The sequence below is a fragment of the Macaca fascicularis genome, chromosome 16, assembly GCF_037993035.2.
Source record: "Macaca fascicularis isolate 582-1 chromosome 16, T2T-MFA8v1.1".
NCBI lineage: Eukaryota > Metazoa > Chordata > Mammalia > Primates > Cercopithecidae > Macaca > Macaca fascicularis.
In genome coordinates this window covers 4825975-4844622 of record NC_088390.1, presented here as the reverse complement: position 1 = coordinate 4844622, position 18648 = coordinate 4825975, and the positions used below count along the sequence as shown (strand labels likewise).

Sequence of the window (18648 nt, the reverse complement as noted above, 5' to 3'; positions counted from 1 at the left end):
GGGAGAAATGAGGTCAGATGTCTTTTTTTTTTTTTTTTTTTTTTTTTTTTTGAGACAGAGTCTCACTCTGTAGCCCAGGCTGGAGTGCAGTGGATCTCGGCTGCAACTTCCACCTCCGAGGTTGAAGTGATTCTCCTGCTTCGACCACCTGAATAGCTGGGATTACACGCACGTGCTACCACACCTGGGTAAATTTTTTTTTTTTTTTTTTTTTTTTCTTTTTGAGACGAGTCTTGCTCTGTTACCCAGGCTGGAGTGCAATGGCACGATATTGGCTCACCGCAACCTCCGCCTCCCAGGTTCAAATGATTCTCCTGCCTGAGCTTCCTGAGTAGTTGGGATTACAGGCATGTGCCACCACGCCCGGCTAATTTTGTATTTTTATTTTTATTTTTATTTTTTTTTTTGAGACGGAGTCTCGCTGTGTCTCCCAGGCTGGAGTGCAGTGGCGTGATCTCGGCTCACTGCAAGCTCCGCCTCCCGGGTTCACGCCATTCTCCCGCCTCAGCCTCCCAAGTAGCTGAGACTACAGGCGCCCGCCACCACGCCCGGCTAGTTTTTTGTATTTTTAGTAGAGACGGGGTTTCACCATGTTAGCCAGGATAGTCTCGATCTCCTGACCTTGTGATCCACCCGCCTCGGCCTCCCAAAGTGCTGGGATTACAGGCTTGAGCCACCGCGCCCGGCCTTGTATTTTTAGTAGAGACGGGATTTTCTCCATGTTAGCCAGGCTGGTCTCGAACTCCCGACTTCAGGTGATCTGCCTGCCTCGGCCTCCCAAAGTGTTGGGATTACAGGTGTGAGCCATGGCGCCCCATCCTCAGATGTCTTTTTTTTAGGAGGAATACTTTGGGCTGCAATGTGGCAATGAGATATGGTGGAGTTTGCAGCGGGAATGGACATACCTTGATGGACTTGAGTGATTTCAGGAGAACAGCTCAGCAGGAGTTGATTATTGGATATGAGGTGGTGAGAAAAGGTGGAGTTGGGTGGCTGGGGCCTTTCGCTGAATCCAAACCAAGGGTCTGCATGGTCCCAGGAGGTTGTTTGTTTCCCCTGCCCCCAGGAAGAAGCCACTTTCTGCTGCTTGGTCTTTCCTTGCCTTGGTGCTGGTCCCTGAGGGTGACCGGGGCTGGAAAGCGACTGGTCAATACATAATTAGGAGAGCCATGGGATTACCAAGGAGGGTCACAATCCCTGACTCTGAGTTAAAGAAATGACAGCCGTCGAGGGGACTAAAAGGGGCTGGGGGAAAGTAAGTCATCCCTAACTCCTTTTCCGATGCGGGAGGATCACCAGAGGTCACGAGTTCGAGACCAGCCTGGCCAATATGGGGAAACCCTGTCTCTACTAAAAATACAAAAATTAGCCGGGTGTGGTGGCGCATGCATGTAATCCCAGCTCCAGAGGCTGAGGCAGGAGAATCGCTTGAACCTGGGAGGCAGAGGTTGCAGTGAGCCGAGATCGCATCCCCTGCACTCCAGCCTGGGCGACAAGAGGGAAACTCCGTCTCAAAAAACAAACAAACAAAAACTTTCTCTTCCTTCCCAGTTTAATGGCCCAATTATGAGCGTGTAATCAAAAGGTCAATGACTCAGTGGTTTCAAACAAGTAATTTTATTTACCTTTTCGTGTTTTACCAACCTGTCCTCCCCCTCGACCTTGAGTGTTTTCACGTTTTCCTCTCAGTGTTTGGGAGGGGGTCTACTATGGTATCAGCATTCATCTCCGCCGGCGGGCCCCCCGCCCAGGTTTCTTTTCTCCTCGGCGCCTTCGGGTAAGGGCAGGAGGAGCGGAGGGAGTTGGGGACGGGGGTGGGGGGCCGGGCGCCGAGCGGGTCCCGCTCCCTTGCGCAGGCTTGTAAACCAGGTGGAAGATGAAGGCATTGCAGTACCTGCGGGGGCGCGGGGCGCAGTCAGGGACTAGGGGGCGGGGCTCCAGGGGCGGGGCTCCAGGGGCGGGGCTTGCCCCTCTGAGTTCCAGGGCGTGGCGCTAGACTCAGGGTTGGGTCTGTTGGAGGGTCGCGGGGTCTTTTGTGGGTTGCGGAGATTCCGTGAGCTACATCTAAAGAGGGGTGTGCTGGGGGATGTCGAGACCTACCATGGGGGCGACGAGTAGTGGGGGCAGAGAAGGCAGGTTGCTGGGCTGGGGGCAGGAGGGTCCCAGGACTGCAGGGATCAGGGCAGAGGTGGGTCTTTGTGGATGTGGAGCCAGAGAGTAAGAGAAGTGAAGGGTCAGGAAGGAAATAGGGTCGCAGGCCCTTACCAGGGCATGCAGTTGTCGGCCGCTCTGAGGCGAAAGGGGGAGCGGAAGGGGTTGGGCTGGGGAGGGCTGGTGCCCCCTCCAGTGGCCACCGCCATGGTCTGGTCGTCCATCACACAGCCGTACTCGCTGCTCTCGGTGAAGAAGGCTGGCACTCGGAGGGACTGGGGTGGAGCGAGACTCGCTCTGAGAGGCCCCTCCCCAGATCCGTCCCAGCAGCCAGAATGACAGACAGGGCTGAAAGCCCCGGGACAGACCGGGCAGAAGGGAGGAGGGGGAGGACCGCGACAGACACAGAGAGAGGCAGGGGGACCCGTGGGCGCTCCCCAGATTCGTGGAGCGGGTGATGGTGAAGAGGAGAGCCCAGAGACTTTCAGAAAAGGAGATGGGGAGGGGCCAGGCAGGAGGGGAGAGAAGTTCCCTTTTGCCCCCATTGCCCACCTGTAACCGTGGCAGAGAGCTTAGCCACGTATCCTTGAGACCAAACCCGGAGTTAAATCCTGCAGACAGAGAGGAGGGAGAAGCTGGCTTCCATGGTGGGCTTCTCTCCCACCTTCCCCACATGCCTACCCCGAGACCTAGGCTCTTACCAATAACCAGGTCGGGCTTGGGCCCCTGGAGCAGGTGGTAGGGCCTTGCTGACACCTTGATCTGCAGGTCCCTGCGGGCTCCCTTCTCCTTAGTGCCAGAGCTGGGCCGTGCTGATATGCCAGAACCAGGACGGACAGACACCTCGGGGCCGTCCTGAGGGGCCAGGAGTGGGGTGCAAAAGCCACTGGAAGTCAGGGAACTGGAGGATGCACCAGGCAAGATGGGGAGTGGGAGGCAGAAGGGCAGGGCCCGACCAGGAGGTCACTGGAGGGGTCAGGGCTGAAAAGCAGGGCCCCCTCAGCCCTTACCCTCTGCAAGGTAAAATGCTGCTGGTCGCTTTCGGGGGGCAGGCCATCACCTACAAACTGCAGCTCCAGGGCCACATGGGGGAGCAGGACCAAGAGCTCCTGAAGGACAGAAAGAAGGACAGATCTGGGTTCTACCCTGTGCCCACCCCCATACGAAGATACCCAACCTTCGGGCCTGGGGTGACTTACCCAGAACACCATGACAAGATCAAACTCCTTCCCGGCCTCCACCACGTGGATCTTCAGTGATTGTTTGTTTTGGATGTTGAGCTCAGGGACTGGGTGAGAAGCCAGTGCATTAAGGATGTGGGCCATTCTCACTCCCCCATCTTCCCCCCACCCCCCACTCCGCTCTCCTTACAGGACTGGGGCACCAGGTGGGTGATGACGTAGTACACGGTCAGCGGGTAGGTGAGAAGCACAGCTGTGGGGGAGTCCAAGCTGAGGCCACGCCATGTGTAGTAATCCTGCCATGAGCCTGGGAGGAGGGGGTTACGAGAGGACCTGTCCGGGGGCTCCACCTCCTCTAGTCTAATAGGCCGCTTCTTCACAGCCACCTAGGCTCTGGTTCTCCAGTCCCTGGCCCTACCCCTAGCTCCCACAGGGCCCCTCCAGCTCACCAAAAAGAGCCCGGGGTGGATCTGCGGGCACAGGAGGCATCAGGGCAGGCCCGTCCCCCTGGAGAAGCTGGTAGGGGTCTCCTGAGAGGATGAAAGAAAGAGGGGCCTGGGGTCAGGGAGACCCCCACCTGACCCATCTCCTTCTTTCTTCCAAGGGAGCTGTATTCCCTGAGAGAGCCATAGTAAGAGGAATGGGGGTTTGCATACGGACGGGGCCTGTGGGTGGAGTCGGTAGGGGTGATTCCATTGCGGGCTGGGAAAGGCCTGAAATGGCCCTGGTGCTGTTGGTAGGGGTCAGTGTGTATGTGGAGGGATTATCTGGGACCCAGACAACTTCTTCCCAGTCCTTTCCTCTATGCCAAGGGGCCCAAGCCTGAAGAGAGACCCCACGCACCACCGCGAAGGCTGAGGGATGGCATGTGGCCTCGGGGGTGCCTGGAGGAGCCGGGGCCTGGAATCAGCATACTGAGCTGGGTCCAGTAGCCACGAGTGAGGCCCCGAGAGGCCAGGAAGGCCTCCTTGTTGAAGGTTTCACTGGTCACCTCTGGAGAAGGAGAAGGGGAGGAGTTGAGGTGCTGGGCTAGAACCCCAGACTTTTTTTTTGAGTCTTGCTCTGTCACCCAAGCTAGAGTGCAGTGGCGTGATCATGGATCACTGCAGTCTCGACCTCTTGGCCTCAAACGATTCTCCCACCTCAGCCTCCCGAGAATTGTGACCACAAGCGTGTGCACCATGCCTGGCTAATTTTTTCTATTTTTTGTAGAGAAAGAGTCTATGTTGCCCAGGTTGATCTCAAACTCCTGGGCTTAGGTTGGCCTCCCAAAGTGCTGGGATTACAGGTGTGAACCATTGCCTGGTCTACAACCCCAGACTTGAACTCTCCCCAGCCTCCCGCAAGGACTCTGGTTCTAAGTCTGGTTCCAGTCAGGCAGGGAACTACCATTGCTGAGTGTCTCCAGTATATCAAGCCAAGATAATCCTTGTAACAATTCCATGGGCCTTTACGTGTATGTTCATATCCCTCTTTTATAGATGAGGACACGGAGGCTTCAGGAAGCAAAGTGGTTTGTTTAAGGTCACACTGCCAGTTAGTGGTGGAGTCGGGAAGCAAGTAAGTGTTTGGATCTCTGTCCCCCAATCCCTGCACTCTCTCAGGGACCTAGACACTCAGTCCTTGGCCTCACAGACCCTGTCTCCAGCCCCAAACACCCAGCCCCTGCCCTTGTTCCAGGGATCTAGGCTCTAGCCCCAGACTCTCAGCCTTCAACTCCAGGACCCTGTTCCCAGACATCTAATTCCCAGTCTCAAAGACCTGGGCCCAGTTTCCCCCAACCATTCTGACCTCCTTATGGTACCTGCGGTGTAGGTAAAAGGCAGGGCTGCCAGTTCTCCTGCCCGATCCATGAAGGTTGCAAGCCTTGGGCACCAAAATCGGTGGCTCACATCATCTGGGCACCGCCGCCAGTCAGCCCGGAGACAAGCCTCGCCACAATACAAGACAGCACTACACTGGGGGCTGAGGACACAGTGGGTGGTGGGCACCTAGTGTTAACCTCTGTGGGCCCTGTCTGCTGTCCATCTGCCCAGCAGCTGCCCATATGTCCCTCGGTCTGTTTGTCTTACACCCTCTAACTGCCTGTAATAGCCTGTATTGTTTCATCTGCATCTTCTCATGTCCCTGCCCCTCCTTCTGTCTGCTAGGCGCCCCCACCACCCTGCTTTCTTTCTATTTGCCTGACTGTTGGGATCTTCCTCTCCCCGCAGCTTTTGGGCTGCTCACCAGGGTGTCAACTTCACTTCAAAGCTGTGCCTGTGACACACGTGGCAGGTTCGAGCGCGAAGGGAAGCAAAGGTGAAGCCTGGCCGGGGACCCCATGTCCGCATTGGGGTCTTGGCTAACTTCACACCTAGCCTTGGGACCAAGCTCTCCAGCTCTCTAAATAGGGGGGAAGACGGAATCAGGCTGGCGGGGGTGCTTGGGAATCCAGGGCCCCAGCCCTCCCCAGCCTCAGATACCAGATTTCTATACCGATGCAGCCGGGCATCTCCCACAGTAAGCTGTTGGGGCTTTCGGGGGTCCCCAGAGCCCATGGGACAGGCCATGCTATGACAGAGGAGAGCATAGGCCCGAGGAGCCAGGTTCTCAGTCCCTGAGCCCCAGCTGGCAGTTCCCTGGGCTCCATCCACTAGCAGATCAATGCCCAAGATGGTGCCATGCTCATCCGTCACAAGCAACAGACAGGAAAGGTGCAGGGGGGCAGCCTCTGGGGAAAGAGGGAAAAGTTGAGGTGGTAGGGGACAGCGAGAGACATGTGGTCAGGGTCAGGAGTAGCAAACTCAGATACCTACAGGGGCTAGGCAAGTAACCTCACCGAGTAAAGGGCACTGGGTAGAGAGCACACACTCCTTCTAAAGGGGACAGCTGCTACAGAGGACCAGAACGCGCTGCCATGCACAAATGTAGGCCCCCTGTCAGAGCTTGAGATTTTTCTTGGGAATGTGTAAATCCAGACTTCTGGATATTTTTTTTCTCGTAATGTTTAAACATTAAATTAAAAAAAAACAAAACCCACTGTGGGTCAATAAAAACACCTTTTCAGGCCAGATTGGCCTGAAGGCCAGCACTCAGAACTAGTGGCAGGGGAGGGCTTCTGAAGGGAGGATGGCTGGGCAAGAGGTAGGGCAGGGCCAGCCCTGGGTTCTTACCACTCCTCTGTCCCTTGGTCTTCTGGGGTCTTGTTTCATTCTCCACCCTGTCCTCTCGGCAGCCATCTTTGCCACCTCCTGCCTCCCGGTCAGCCTCCTCTGACTCTCCTGGAGGGTTTGTTTCCTGCGGGGACTCCCTGCTGCTAGGAGCTAGCTCCCGGTCCTCCTCTGGTTCCACCTTCTCTGTGCCTGCACCCCCTTCCTCTCTCTTCTCTTCTTCTTCATCTTCCTCCTCTTCCTCCTCCCCTTCCTCCCCGTCCTCTAGGCTGACAAAGCTGACGTAGGGGCTCAGGTCTCGCAGGTGGAGTGGAGGGTCATCTCCCAGGAGCCGGGCAGACCCCAGGCCTGGTCCAGGACCTGGCTCTGCCCCTTGCCCCAGGCTGATGCCCACACTACGGTTGGGCAGGACATGGAGCACCCAAAGCGCAGGGTCCTGGGGCAGCCTTCTGATCTGGGCCTCCAGCTGCCACCAGCGGCCCTCAAGGCTAGTCCCTACAGCTCCACGCTCTGCCACAAACTTTCGGAACCAGCCGAAGAGAAGGGCAGCGAAATCAAGGAACTCATCCCGGTATCCAGACACAAACTCCATGTCTTCAGGCGCACAGGGCCCCGGCCCAGACTGAGCAAAAGAAGGGATATATGGTGAGGGACAGGAGAGCAACGATGGAGTTTGGGGCTAGGTCACAAATTTGGGGGAGAGGGTAGGTTTGAGAGTCACTTAGGATTGGATCCACGAATATGCTAGGAGCTGAGAAGAGGGTTTTCAGGGCTGAGGATGGGAGTTCAGGGAGGAAAATGGGGGCTGGACTTGAAAGTGGGTGACCAGAGTTGGAGAAGACTACTCAGGGATGAGATGGTATTTGGGGCTTAACATTGGAGAGTTCAGACCCTCAAAAGCAGAGTTTAAATTAAGGCTAGAGAGGAGAGAGGGCTAATCCTATCGGGAAGGGTTTGGTGGGGAGGGAAGCATTTTGGACGTGTCCGTCGGGTATGGGAGTGGGAGCGAGGGTGTTCCCTGCGCTCGGATCGGCGTGACGGGCAGCCCCGGTAGACCTAGCCCCTCCCGACCACCCCAATCCTCCGGTACCTGCAGCCGCCACCACTTTTCGAAGGTAAATACCTCGGGGTGGAGGGTGCGCGGGTGCGGTCGTGACGTCAGGGCTGCCCGAGCCCTCGCCGGCTGAGCGGGCGGCCACGCCCCCGGGCTCGGTGCGTCCGCGGGTGGTGGCCCCGCAGGTGCGCGCGGCCGGGGCTGGCGGCGACTCCCTCCACCGGGCCGCCCGGGAGGCTCATATAGCGCGGCTGGGTCCCGCGGCGCCGGGAGCGGGGAAGTGAAAGTGCCTTGGAGGACGAGGGCCGGTCCGGCCGTGCGGCCGCCTCACAGGTCCGCGGGCGCTCGGGGCGGGCGAGGCGGGTGGCCTCCTGAACCGAACCGAATCGGCTCCTCGGGACGCCGTCCTCCCGCCCCTCCTCGCCCGCCGCCCGAGTTTTCTTTCGGTTTCTTCCAAGATTCCTGGCCGTCCATCCACGGAGCTCGGGCCCAGTGCGGGGGCGCAGGGCGCGGGAGCTCCTCCTCCCGAGTTTTCCCTGTGGCCAGAGGCTGGCACGGCGCGGGCCGGGTACTGAGCGCACGATCGGGGCGCAGCGGGGCCGGGGGCTGCAGCTGGCTCGCGCCTCCTCTCCGGCCGCGACCTGGCGTCGACGGCCGCCGTCTCCTCCAGTCCTTGGCGAAAGCCATTGAGAAACCAGCTGGACGTCATGCGCCGGAGCCTGTCTGGGAGTCAGAGCGCGGCGGCTCCATCCCCGCAGACTCCGCGGAGCCCCGACATGGGACAGGCCTTGGTGCCCGGGGCCCGCGCGCTCCTGCTCCTGCTCCTGCTGGCGTGCCTGCCTCCGCCAGGTTAGCCGGGGGCGGGACAGGGGACCCAGATTCCCCAGTCATGGGAAGGGGGTGATTTGGGGAGGGGACATGAGGCCCACGGAGTTGAGTTGATGAAGGCAGCGGGGACAAGAGGAAAGCCAGCCAGCCGCTTGGGGTTGGGGACAGAGGCCCCGGGACACCTGGCTCCGGGCGGGATTATGGATGTTGTGGGGGTCGTGATAATGTGTGGGGTGAGCCTGGCGCTCTGACCCTGGGTCCACGGGAGAGGCTGTCATGGAGCTGTGGATTGGAGGCCAGGGAACAGCGGAGTGGGGACCCTAGGCCTGGGAACGCGTGCTGACCACCTCTGTCCTGCTCAGGCAATGGCAACGAGGGCACCGTCACTGGAAGCTGTCATTGTAGTAAAAGAATTTCTTCTGACTCCCCGCCATCGGCTCAGTTCATGAATCGTCTCCGGAAACACCTGAGAGCTTACCATCACTGTCTACACTACATCAGGTAATTTCACCTGCCTCTGCGAGCGCCTGCGCGGCCCCTCCTTGCCAGGTGCGTCCAGGACCCTCTCTGGTCAAACCTGAACTCCTTCCCGGCGCACCTAGCCCGATCTCCGGGTTCTGTTTGCTCCCATTCCCCGAAATTTCATGACTCCGTAGCACCTACCGGGGAATTTCCCAGTCCCAGCAGAAAGGGCTCTTGGTAGCGACTTAACGCCTTTGGAATGAGGAAGGAAAGGAGGAGCCGCAGCTGAGCCCAGGTCTCTCCTCCGCAGGTTCCAGTTGCCTTCCTGGAGCGTGTGTGGGGGCAGTAAGGACCCATGGGTTCGGGAATTGATGAGCTGTCTTGATCTCAAAGGTGAGACTTCCCCACTGCTCTTCAGGCTCTGCCTCCAGGGCTTAGCGGGTTCCACCTGACCGTCTTCTTTACCTGAGGCTTTTCTCCTGGGGCCGCACATTCCCAGAACCTTCTTCTGATCCTGTCCAAAGTACTTAGACTCAGTCCCCGTTTGCCAGCGGGTTGATCATTCACCATCACCTTCATGATTTTTGCCAATTCATTCTACCACGTGTGCTATTGTCTACTTATTAATATTTTTCTTGAAATCAAAGTACTATTTTATTTTATTTTATTGAGATGGAGTCTCGCCCTGTCGTCCAGGCTGGAGTGCAGTGGCACGATCTTGGCTTGCTGCAACCTCTACCTCCCAGGTTCAAGCGATTCTCCTGCCTCAGCCTCCTGAGTAGCTGGGATTACAGGCGCGCACCACCAAGCCTGGCTAATTTTTTTATTTTTAGTAGAGACGGGGTTTCACCATGTTGGCCAGGCTGGTCTTGAACTCCTGGCCTTGTGATCCGCCCGCCTCGGCCTCCAAAAGTGCTAGGATTACAGGCGTGAGCCACCACACCTGGCCTATTTTTCTTTTCCAATATTTTATTATGAAAATTTACACATATACAAAAGTTGAAAGAATGGCACACTGAATATGCAATGCCTCCACCTAGATTCGACAATTTTATTTATGTATATTTTACATATTTACATAAACATATATTTTACACTATCAATTTTACAGCACTTACACGATATTTGCTTTATTAAGTATAATCTATTCATCCTTCTATCCATCATCCATCACCTTATTTCTCGATGCATTTTTTTTTTTTTTTTTTTTTTGAGACGGAGTCTCGCTCTGTCGCCCAGGCTGGAGTGCAGTGGCCTGATCTCAGCTCACTGCAAGCTCCGCCTCCCGGGTTCACGCCATTCTCCTGCCTCAGCCTCCCGAGTATCTGGGACCACAGGCGCCCGCCAGCTCGCCCGGCTAGTTTTTTGTATTTTTTAGTAGAGACGGGGTTTCACTGTGTTAGCCAGGATGGTCTCGATCCTGACCTTGTGATCCACCCGTCTCGGCCTCCCAAAGTGCTGGGATTACAGGCTTGAGCCACCTCGCCCGGCCATTTTTTTTTTTTTAATGGAGTCTTACTCTGTCACCCAGGCTGGAGTGCAATGGTGTGCTCAGCTCCCTGCAGCCTCCGCCTCCCAGGTTCAAGCAATTCTCCTGCCTCAGCCTCCCAAGTAGCTGGGATTACAGGCGCCCGCCACCGTGCCCGGCTAATTTTTGTATTTTTTTAGTAGAGACGAGGTTTCTCCATGTTGGTCAGGCTGGTCTCAAACTCTTGACCTCAGGTGATCCACCCGCCTCAGCCTCCCAGAGTGCTGGGATTACAGGCGTGAGCCACCATGCCCAGCCTCTTGGTGCATTTCAAGGCAGGTTGCGGACATCGTTGTACTTCATCCCAAGACATTTCAGCATGTATATTAAGTAGAGTTCAATATTTTAATGCTTTCTTCTCTTTTGAGTTCAAATTTACGTACAATGAAATGAATTACTTTTAAGTGTGCACAAACTAGTTTTGAAAACTTAAGTAGAGGCCCCCAGATCTTCCTCCAAATCTCAACTCGCGAGGCTGGAGAGGTCGGGCGCGGTGGCTCACGCCTGTAATCCCAGCACTCTGGGAGGCTGAGGCGGGCGGATCACCTGAGGTCAGGAGTTTGAGACCAGCCTGACCAACATGGTAAAATCCCATCTCTCCTAAAAATACAAAATTAGCCAGGCATGGTGGCAGGTGCCTGTAATCCCAGCTACTTGGGAGGCTGAGGCAGGAGAATCGCTTGAACCTGGGGGCGGAGTGCAGTGAGCCAAGATCACGCCATTGCACTCCAGCCTGGGCAACCAAAAAAAAAAAAAAAAGAAAGAAAGAAAACTTAAATAGTAAATTATCCTAAGCAATAACATCTGTGAAGTCACAAGTTTGATGCACTGGTTGTATTTTTCTCTTAAAATAAATATACAACCTTTAAAATACAAAAGGTTCTTCCATGTCCTAGCTAAAGTTTTGTATGATCTGTGTCATCCATACTGCCTTTAAGTCTGCCTAGACCTACATGATTTCCTTTCATCCTCCCAGTTACCCTGGCCCTTGGTACTACAATTATCCTCATGTTACAGCTGGAAGAAATCACTTCCGGAGAGGTTAGGGACAAGGGGTGAGGTTACACAGCTACTTGAGGTTACACAGCTACTTTACAGCAGAGCCTGGATTCCAACCCTGGTCTTCTGATTTCCCAGTTCATGACACCCACTTGTCTCGTGGTTTGCTCACTTCCTTGTCCCCTATCTTTTCCGTCTGTCACTGCCTTCCTCTTCTGGCCTTTAGCTTGATATCCTCCCTGACCCGCTCTTCCCTCTGTTGGAGCTCAGAACATGACACTCCAAAACATGGCACTTTGGTCATTAAGAAAACAGCAGAAGTAGCTCAGTCTGCTGTTTCCGTTTTTCTGTGACAGCTAGCCATAAAGGAATTCTCTAACTTCATCTGGAAGTAGGTCATAGGCCTCGTTTCAGAGGGGTCCTGCCCTATACTTGGAGGCCAAGAAGAATCTGGACAGGCCTTTCTGGTCCCCCCGTTCCCCATGTATTACCATTAGATCATACCCTTTTTGTCCAATCATACTTTTTTTTTTTCTTTTGAGACGGAGTTTTGCTCTTGTTGCCCAGGCTGGAGTGCAATGGTATGATCTCAGCTCACTGCAACCTCTGCCTCCCGGGTTCAAGCGATTCTCCTGCCTCAGCCTCCCATATAGCTGGGATTACAGGCATGTGCCACCACGCCTGGCTAATTTTGTATTTTTAGTAGAGACTGGGTTTCTTCATGTTGGTCAGGCTGGTCTCGAACTCCCGACCTCAGGTGATCTGCCCGCCTCCGCCTCCCAAAGTGCTGGGATTCCAGGCATGAGCCACCATGCCCAGCCAATCCAATCATACTTCTATACAACTGTCTATTCTTCACAGCAAGCCTAAGCATAAAAATACACTTTTCCTTGGGTCTTTGGGTCTTCGTTTCTGAAGTTTCCTATGTCATGTAAAACTGTGATGAAATAAATGTTAGGCTTTTCTCTTGTTAATGTTTTTTATTTATAGGGGTATCAGCCTTGACCCTTGGGATGGGTGAGGAAAAGATATTACTTTTTCTCCCCTACACGTCTATCTGCTTTTTCACCTTTTCTCCTGATAGTCCTGATTCCTCATTTTTTTCCTTTCCAGAATGTGGACATGCCTACTTGGGGAGTGTGGCCCACCAGGAGCATTTACCTCCTACCAGCACCCCCATTTCTCAGGCCTCAGAGGGGGCATCTTCAGACATCCGCACCCCTACCCAGATGCTCCTGTCCATCTTGCAGTCAACCCAGTGCCCCACCCCCCCAGCAGGATCACTGTCCTTGCACAAAGAGCTCACTCGTCCCAGTGAAACCACCATTCCCACTGCGGGCCACAGTCTGGGAGTTGGGCTTGAGGCTGGGGAGAACCAGAAGCAGCTGAAAAACAATGCTGGTCCCACAGCCGGGACATCAGCCACAGTGCCGGTCCTGTCCCTCCTGGCCATCGTCTTCATCCTCACCGCACTCCTTTCCTATGTGCTGTGCAAGAGGAGGGGGCAGTCACCGCAGTCCTCTCCAGGTAAACTGGACCTCTGAACCCTTCCCCCAGGGACCCAGAGCCTTCCTGACAGGGATCCTGACCCAGTGGCTCTCAGGTGGCTGGAAACCTGGCCTCTGCACACAAGTATCAAGGTTGTCTGCACAAGGTTGACTCTGGGCCCTCTGAGGACAGTCAGCCAGGGACTGTAGAGAGTGGAGAGGGAAGGAAGCCACCATGGGCACAAGGACTAGTGCTTGCAGCAACATCATAGAGAAGATAGCTAGAGCAAGCTAGTGGGAGATGAAGCTGCAGAGGGAAGTGAGGGCAAGTCATTCAATTAACAAATTTTCACTGAGCACCTACTGTGGGCCAGGTCATAGGGTTAATGTCTTGATCTGATTCCCTAGTTCAAGCCTCATCCCCCCATCACTCTCCTTGATCTCAGAGCTCATCTCTCAATTTCTTCATCTTTTCCAGATTTGCAGCTTCATTATATACCTGTGGCGTCTGACTCTAATACCTGAGCCAAGAATGGAACCTTGTGAGTGTAAACGGTGGTTTATTTTTACACAAGGTATAATAAAGGAGATCAACCCGACAACATGGCAGGCACTGTATATTTGTTTTGTTTTTCGTTTTTCAGGTACGGGCTGTACGTTGCCCAGGCTGTTATGGAACTCCTGAGTCAAGTGATCCTCCCACCTTGGCCTCCGAAAGTGTGTGGATTAGAAGAAGCGTGACCTACCATATTCAGCCTACACGTATTTGTTAATATCTAACATAGGACTAACCAGCCACTGCCCTCTCTTAGGCCCCTCATTTAAAAATGGTTATACTATAAAATGTGCTTTTCATACTGGGTGATAATAACTTGGACAAATTCTATGTGTATTTTTTGTTTTGTTTTGCTTTGAGACGGAGTCTCGCTCTGTCATCCAGGCTGGAGTGCAGTGGCACAATCTCTGCTCACTGCAACCTTCACCTCCCAGGTTCAAGTGATTCTCCTGCCTCAGCCTCCCGAGTGGGATTACAGGCATGCACCACCACGCCTGGCTAATTTTTGTATTTTCAGAAGAGATAGGGTTTCACCATGTTGGCCAGGCTGGTCTCAAACTCCTGACTGCAAGTGATCCGCCTGCCTTGGCCTTCTGAAGTGCTGAGATTACAGGTGTGAGCCACCGTGCCTGGCCCTATGTGTGTTTTTTAACTACTAAAAATTATCTTTATAATGATGGACTCTTTTTTTTTTTGAGACTGAGTCTTACTCTGTTGCCCAGGCTGGAGTGGAATGGTGTGATCTTGGCTCACTGCAACCTCCGCCTCGCGGGTTCAAGCGATTCTCCTGCCTCAGCCTCCTGAGTAGCTGGGATTACAGGCGCTCACCACCACACCTGGCTAATTCTTGTATTTTTAGTAGAGACAGGGTTTCACCATGTTGGCCAGACTGGTCTCGAACTCCTGATCTGGTGATCCGCCCACCTCGGCACCCTAAAGTGCTGGGATTAAAGCTGTGAGCCACTGTACCTGGCCCTATGTGTGTTTTTTAACTACTAAAAATTATTTTTATAATGATGGAGTCTTCTTTATGGAAACAACTGGCCTCAGGCCCTTGTACCCTTACCATGATTCCTGGCTTGTTTGTTCTGCTCATGGTTCCCCCTCGTCCCAAATCTCCCCCAGTACACCAGTTGTTCCTCCCCACCTCAGCCCTCTCCTGCGTCCTCCTGTCCCCGCAACGGAGGCCTGGGCTTTCCCACCCTCCCTCCTTAGCAGGCGCTGTGCTGGGACACCACATGGGCTGGTTTCACTTCCTCAGTCTCTTGCCTACCCCAGTGAGAGTCTGATCTTGTTTTTATTGTTATTGCTTTTATTATTATTGAGACTCTAGTTCTTGTTTTGTCTCTCTGAATGAAGAAGAATGTGTCTTCGTTAGGCCAAGTCTGCGGGAAGCCTGGGGCAGCAGCATGAAGTGTTAGAGGAAGTGGGTTGGGTATGGGAGTTTCCATCTCCTCTCTGAGCCTGTCAGGGTGTTTGTGGAGAGCAGAGCAGGAGCACCCTGTTGGAGAGGCCAGGGCATAGCTGTGGGCAGGCTTGGGCTTCAGTTTTTCTGTGCCCACCATTTGCCCCTTTGTCCTAGGGTACTCTGACCAGCAGGGCATGTTGGTGCCCATACTCCCCACCCTACATGTTCTCAGGTTCTGTCCCATGGCGCAGGTGATGGTCTCCCTCTGAGCTCCGGGTCCACCTCCCTGGCCTAGTTCTCCAGCATCTGCTCACAGGTTCGAGCCACATCACTGAGCTTGAGGCGGGCATAGTCCACTCGCTTCAGAGCCATCTGACAGTCCTTCCTCGAAGAGTAGCTGGAGCCCTCATGGGGCTGCCCTGTGGCCACCTACAAGACAGACTATCAATGGAGCACCACCTCCTTTACCCTTACTCCAAGCAGGCATCAGGTCTCTTGTCTCATTTCTTACCTGAGTTTGAATTTGTTAGGCCACCTGGTAGCTGGATAAATAAATCATTTAACTTATGTTAATCTTGTCTGTAAAATGGGAGTGACAATAACTACTTCCTAGAGTTGTTGAGGATTAGATAAAATAATGCAGAGTATCTGGCACACCGTAAAAATTAGTAATGGTAGCGGTCCCTGCGACAAGTTCAGAATCTTCTCAATCCTGCCCCTCTTCTCAGGATATAAGGATCTGGGACCTCGTGGCCTTGAAGTCAGGCCAAGTTTCCAGTGACAAAGTTTTGTAGTTCTAGCATAATTTACACGTCTTCTCCCAGGCACATGTGATGTTACCCAGTGAGGTTATTATTTATTATTTTTATTTTTTGAGACAAGAGTTTTTGCTCTGTTGCCCAGGCTGGAGTGCAATGGCATGATCTCGGCTAAGTACACCTCCTGGGTTCAAGCAATTTTCCTGCCTCAGCCTCCCTAGTAGCTGGGATTACAGGTGGTCACTACCATGCCCAGCTAGTTTTTGTATATTTAGTAGAGACGGAGTTTCACCATGTTGGCCAGGCTGGTCTCGAATTCCTGACCTCAGATGATCCACCCGTCTCGGCCTCCCAAGGTGCTGGGATTACAGGAGTGAGCCACCGCGCCCAGCCTAATTTTTATATTTTTGTTAGAGACCAGGTTTCACCGTGTAGGCCAGGCTGGTCTCGAACTCTGCCAAGCCACTGCGCCCGGCCCATTCTTTCCTTTTAGAGGAAGAAACCGGCTCTGGACGGCCGGCTGGGGAGGTCTGGGCCTGCCCAGTTAATGCTCCACCCGGGATCACCCAAGGCTGAGGCTTTGACCCAGAGCTGGGGTCCGCTCGCAGCACCCTCCAGACACACCGACCTGGGTGAGGTAGCGGATCTGAGCCGACAGCTCCGCCTCCACGTGTAGCACTGAAGCGGTGAAGGCCGCCGCCTGCCGGTCTAGAAGCCGCTCGTTGGTTTTTTCCTTGGACAGTTCTAGGATGACAGTACCTGCCAGGGCGGAGAGAGGGAGGGGACACACGGAGACTGCCAGTGTAGCCCCGCCCTAGGGCCAGCCCCTCTCAATCCCGCCCTTTCGCTGCGCACGCACGTAGGAGTTCCTCCCCAACCCCGCTCCAAGTGCCGGGTCAGCCTGTGCGTGCAGCCCGGCCACGCGTTCTCTCCCCGCCGTCCGGGTTGTCGCATCCCGAACCTGCATTCTGAAGGATGGCGCCGATTTCCCGTTCAATGTCTTCCAGGGCGCGTAGTCTCTCGTTCGCCAGGCTATAGGTAGCCATCGTCACTCTGGGAATTCTCACCTAGAGTTTCTCCTGAGAAACGCGACGCTTGTTCCGGAAGTGGCTCTCGGTGTGCGCCTGCGCAAAGGGTACCGTGTAGGGAGCACTACAATTCCCAGGATGCTCAGCGCAGCCGCGCCTCCACTCGGTCCACCTGGTGAACTACAACTCCCAGGGTCTGCGGCGCCTCAGCCACAGGACCACCTGTAGTCAGAGGCGACAGTGGAATATCTCCTTGCCCAAGGCCATTCAGACCTGTCCGCCTTCTTGACACCGTCTGTGGCCTCTATTTAGTTTATTATACATGAGTTTATTTATCAGAGTCTCACTCTGTCGCCCTGGTTGGAGTGTAGTGGTAAGATCACTCTCACTGCAACCTCCACCTCCCAGGTTCAACCGATTCTCCTGCCTCAGCCTCCTGAGTACCTGGGACTACAGGCACCTGCCACCACGCCCGGCTAATTTTTGTATTTTCAGTAGAGACGGGGGTTTCACCATGTTGGCCAAGCTGGTCTCGAACTCCTGACCTCAAGTAATCCACCTGCTCCGACCTCCCAAAGTGCTGGGATTACAGGTGTGAGTTCAATCTTAAAGGTGAGCTACGTGGATGAGAGCTTGTAGTGGAAAAGGCAGACATCATAGGCAAGAGCATGGTGCTGTGACGGGCTCAGCGCATGTGGAGTCAAGCAAGGGATTCTGTCTGCCTGGAGTGAATGGAGTGTGGTGGGGGTTAGGTATGACAATGGTGAGGCTGGAGAGAGGAGCGGAATCAGGAAAAGTCTTGGAAGCTAAGTACTTTGGACTCGAGTTTGAAGGCATTTGCGCCTTTAAAGTGTTTTTAAGAAGTGTGTTATGACCAGAATTACCTTTTTTGGAAAGATCTCTTGTAACAGTTTATAGAAGATTATCAAAAATGAAACCAGTTTGCCGAAGGTTAGCAAATGAAGGTTATACTCAGTTAAACTGAATGATCTAGCCTGGGGAATGTAGTGAGATACTATCTTTATAAAAAAAATTGGGGGGCTGGGCATGTTGGCTCATTCCTGTAATTTCAGCTCTTTGAGAGGCTGAGGCGGGAGGATCACTTGAACTAAGGACTTTGAGACCAGCCTGGGCAATATGGTGAGACCCTGTCTCCTATATTTAAAAAAATAAAGGCCAGGTGCGGTGGCTCACGCCTATAATCCCAGCCCTTTGGGAGGCCGAGGTGGGTGAATCACCTGAGGTCAGGAGTTCAAGACCAGCCTGACCAACATGGAGAAATTCCCGTCTCTACTAAAAATGCAAAATTAGCTGGGCATAGTGGCGCATGCCTGTAATCCCAGCTACTTGGGAGGCCAAGGCAGGAGAATCGCTTGAGCCTGGGAGGCAGAGGTTGCGGTGAGCTGAGACTGTGCCATTGTACTCCAGCCTGGGCTACAAGAGTGAAACTCCGTCTCAAATAAATAAATAATAATAATAATATATAAATATAAATATTTAAAAATTAAAAAAAAATAGCCAGGCTTGGTGGCTGACACCTGTCTTCCCAGCTTCTTGGGAGGCTGAGATGGGAGGATTTCTTGAGCTTGAGAGGTCGAGGCTGCAGTAAGCCATGGATTGTGCCACTGCACTACAGCCTGGATGACAGAGCGAGACCCTGTCTCAAAAACAAAACACTTGATGGGTCTGGCATTTGACTTAATCCTTCCCTAAAAGCTAATCAAATGACAGTAAAGTGGATTTTTTTAAAAAAATGTATTTTTCGAGACAAGGTCTTACTCTGCCGCCCAGGCTGGAATGCAGTGGCTCAGTCATGGCTCACTGCAGCCTCAAACTCCCAAGCTCAAGTGATCCTCCCACTTCAGCCTTCTGAATAGTCAGGACCATAGGTGTGTGCCACCACATGTGGCTAATTTTTAATTTTTTTTTTTTGTAGAGACAGGGTCTCATTGTGTTGCCTTTGCTGGTCTTGAGCTCCTGAACTCAAAGGGTCCTCCTGCCTTGGCTTCCCAAAGTGCCAGGATTATGGGTGTGAGTGTACTGTGCCTGGCCTAAA

At 53.8% G+C, this 18648-nt stretch overlaps 3 protein-coding genes across 11 annotated transcripts; 1 reads left to right on the top strand and 2 right to left on the bottom strand.

Moving 5' to 3' along the window:
- Positions 1 to 1601: 1601 nt before the first annotated feature.
- Positions 1602 to 7754, bottom strand: ZMYND15 (zinc finger MYND-type containing 15). 5 transcript variants are annotated; one of them, XM_005582578.5, is made up of 14 exons: positions 7575 to 7754; positions 6488 to 7106; positions 5811 to 6045; positions 5562 to 5717; positions 5137 to 5297; positions 4176 to 4325; positions 3782 to 3862; positions 3523 to 3639; positions 3351 to 3439; positions 3162 to 3260; positions 2853 to 3006; positions 2704 to 2762; positions 2266 to 2426; positions 1602 to 1894 (listed from the first exon to the last, which is right to left on the bottom strand). In XM_005582578.5, the coding sequence occupies exons 2-14, from the start codon at positions 7074 to 7076 to the stop codon at positions 1723 to 1725; spliced, it is 2223 nt and encodes a 740-aa protein (XP_005582635.2). In that variant the 5' UTR covers positions 7077 to 7106; positions 7575 to 7754; the 3' UTR covers positions 1602 to 1722. The 5 variants fall into 5 exon arrangements, with proteins under 5 accessions (XP_005582635.2, XP_073874397.1, XP_065388692.1 ...); XM_074018296.1 differs by having other exon boundaries at positions 7608 to 7754; XM_065532620.2 differs by having other exon boundaries at positions 5562 to 6045.
- On the top strand, positions 7696 to 15376 carry CXCL16 (C-X-C motif chemokine ligand 16). Its single transcript, XM_005582576.5, has 6 exons — positions 7696 to 8387; positions 8729 to 8867; positions 9139 to 9221; positions 12469 to 12882; positions 13321 to 13384; positions 13487 to 15376. Exons 1-5 carry the CDS (start codon positions 8246 to 8248, stop codon positions 13365 to 13367), a joined length of 825 nt encoding a protein of 274 aa, XP_005582633.3. The 5' UTR covers positions 7696 to 8245; the 3' UTR covers positions 13368 to 13384; positions 13487 to 15376.
- Positions 14693 to 16672, bottom strand: MED11 (mediator complex subunit 11). Of its 5 annotated transcripts, XR_012425152.1 has the most exons (5): positions 16526 to 16672; positions 16193 to 16323; positions 15318 to 15348; positions 15029 to 15235; positions 14693 to 14899 (listed from the first exon to the last, which is right to left on the bottom strand). XR_012425152.1 is itself a non-coding variant. In XM_074018297.1 (4 exons), the coding sequence occupies exons 1-4, from the start codon at positions 16608 to 16610 to the stop codon at positions 15213 to 15215; spliced, it is 270 nt and encodes an 89-aa protein (XP_073874398.1). In that variant the 5' UTR covers positions 16611 to 16672; the 3' UTR covers positions 14693 to 15212. The 5 variants fall into 5 exon arrangements, 3 of the variants coding, with proteins under 3 accessions (XP_073874398.1, XP_015292973.1, XP_005582632.1); XR_006693164.3 differs by lacking the exon at positions 15318 to 15348; XM_074018297.1 differs by having other exon boundaries at positions 14693 to 15235.
- Between the last annotated feature and the right edge of the window lie 1976 nt (positions 16673 to 18648).

Coding starts and splice junctions, on each gene's coding strand:
- ZMYND15 (XM_065532620.2), bottom strand. CDS start 7,076: ATGGAGTTTGTGTCTGGATACCGGGATGAGTTCCTTGATTTCGCTGCC. Junction 3,007..3,161: donor AGCATTTTACCTTGCAGAGG/GTAAGGGCTGAG, acceptor CTGGCCCCTCAG/GACGGCCCCGAGGTGTCTGT. Junction 2,763..2,852: donor CAAGCCCGACCTGGTTATTG/GTAAGAGCCTAG, acceptor CTCTGTCTGCAG/GATTTAACTCCGGGTTTGGT.
- CXCL16 (XM_005582576.5), top strand. CDS start 8,246: ATGCGCCGGAGCCTGTCTGGGAGTCAGAGCGCGGCGGCTCCATCCCCG. Junction 8,388..8,728: donor GGCGTGCCTGCCTCCGCCAG/GTTAGCCGGGGG, acceptor TGTCCTGCTCAG/GCAATGGCAACGAGGGCACC. Junction 9,222..12,468: donor GAGCTGTCTTGATCTCAAAG/GTGAGACTTCCC, acceptor TTTCCTTTCCAG/AATGTGGACATGCCTACTTG.
- MED11 (XM_005582575.5), bottom strand. CDS start 16,610: ATGGCTACCTATAGCCTGGCGAACGAGAGACTACGCGCCCTGGAAGAC. Junction 16,324..16,525: donor CGCCATCCTTCAGAATGCAG/GTTCGGGATGCG, acceptor CCGCCCTGGCAG/GTACTGTCATCCTAGAACTG. Junction 15,236..16,192: donor AGATCCGCTACCTCACCCAG/GTCGGTGTGTCT, acceptor TCTGTCTTGTAG/GTGGCCACAGGGCAGCCCCA.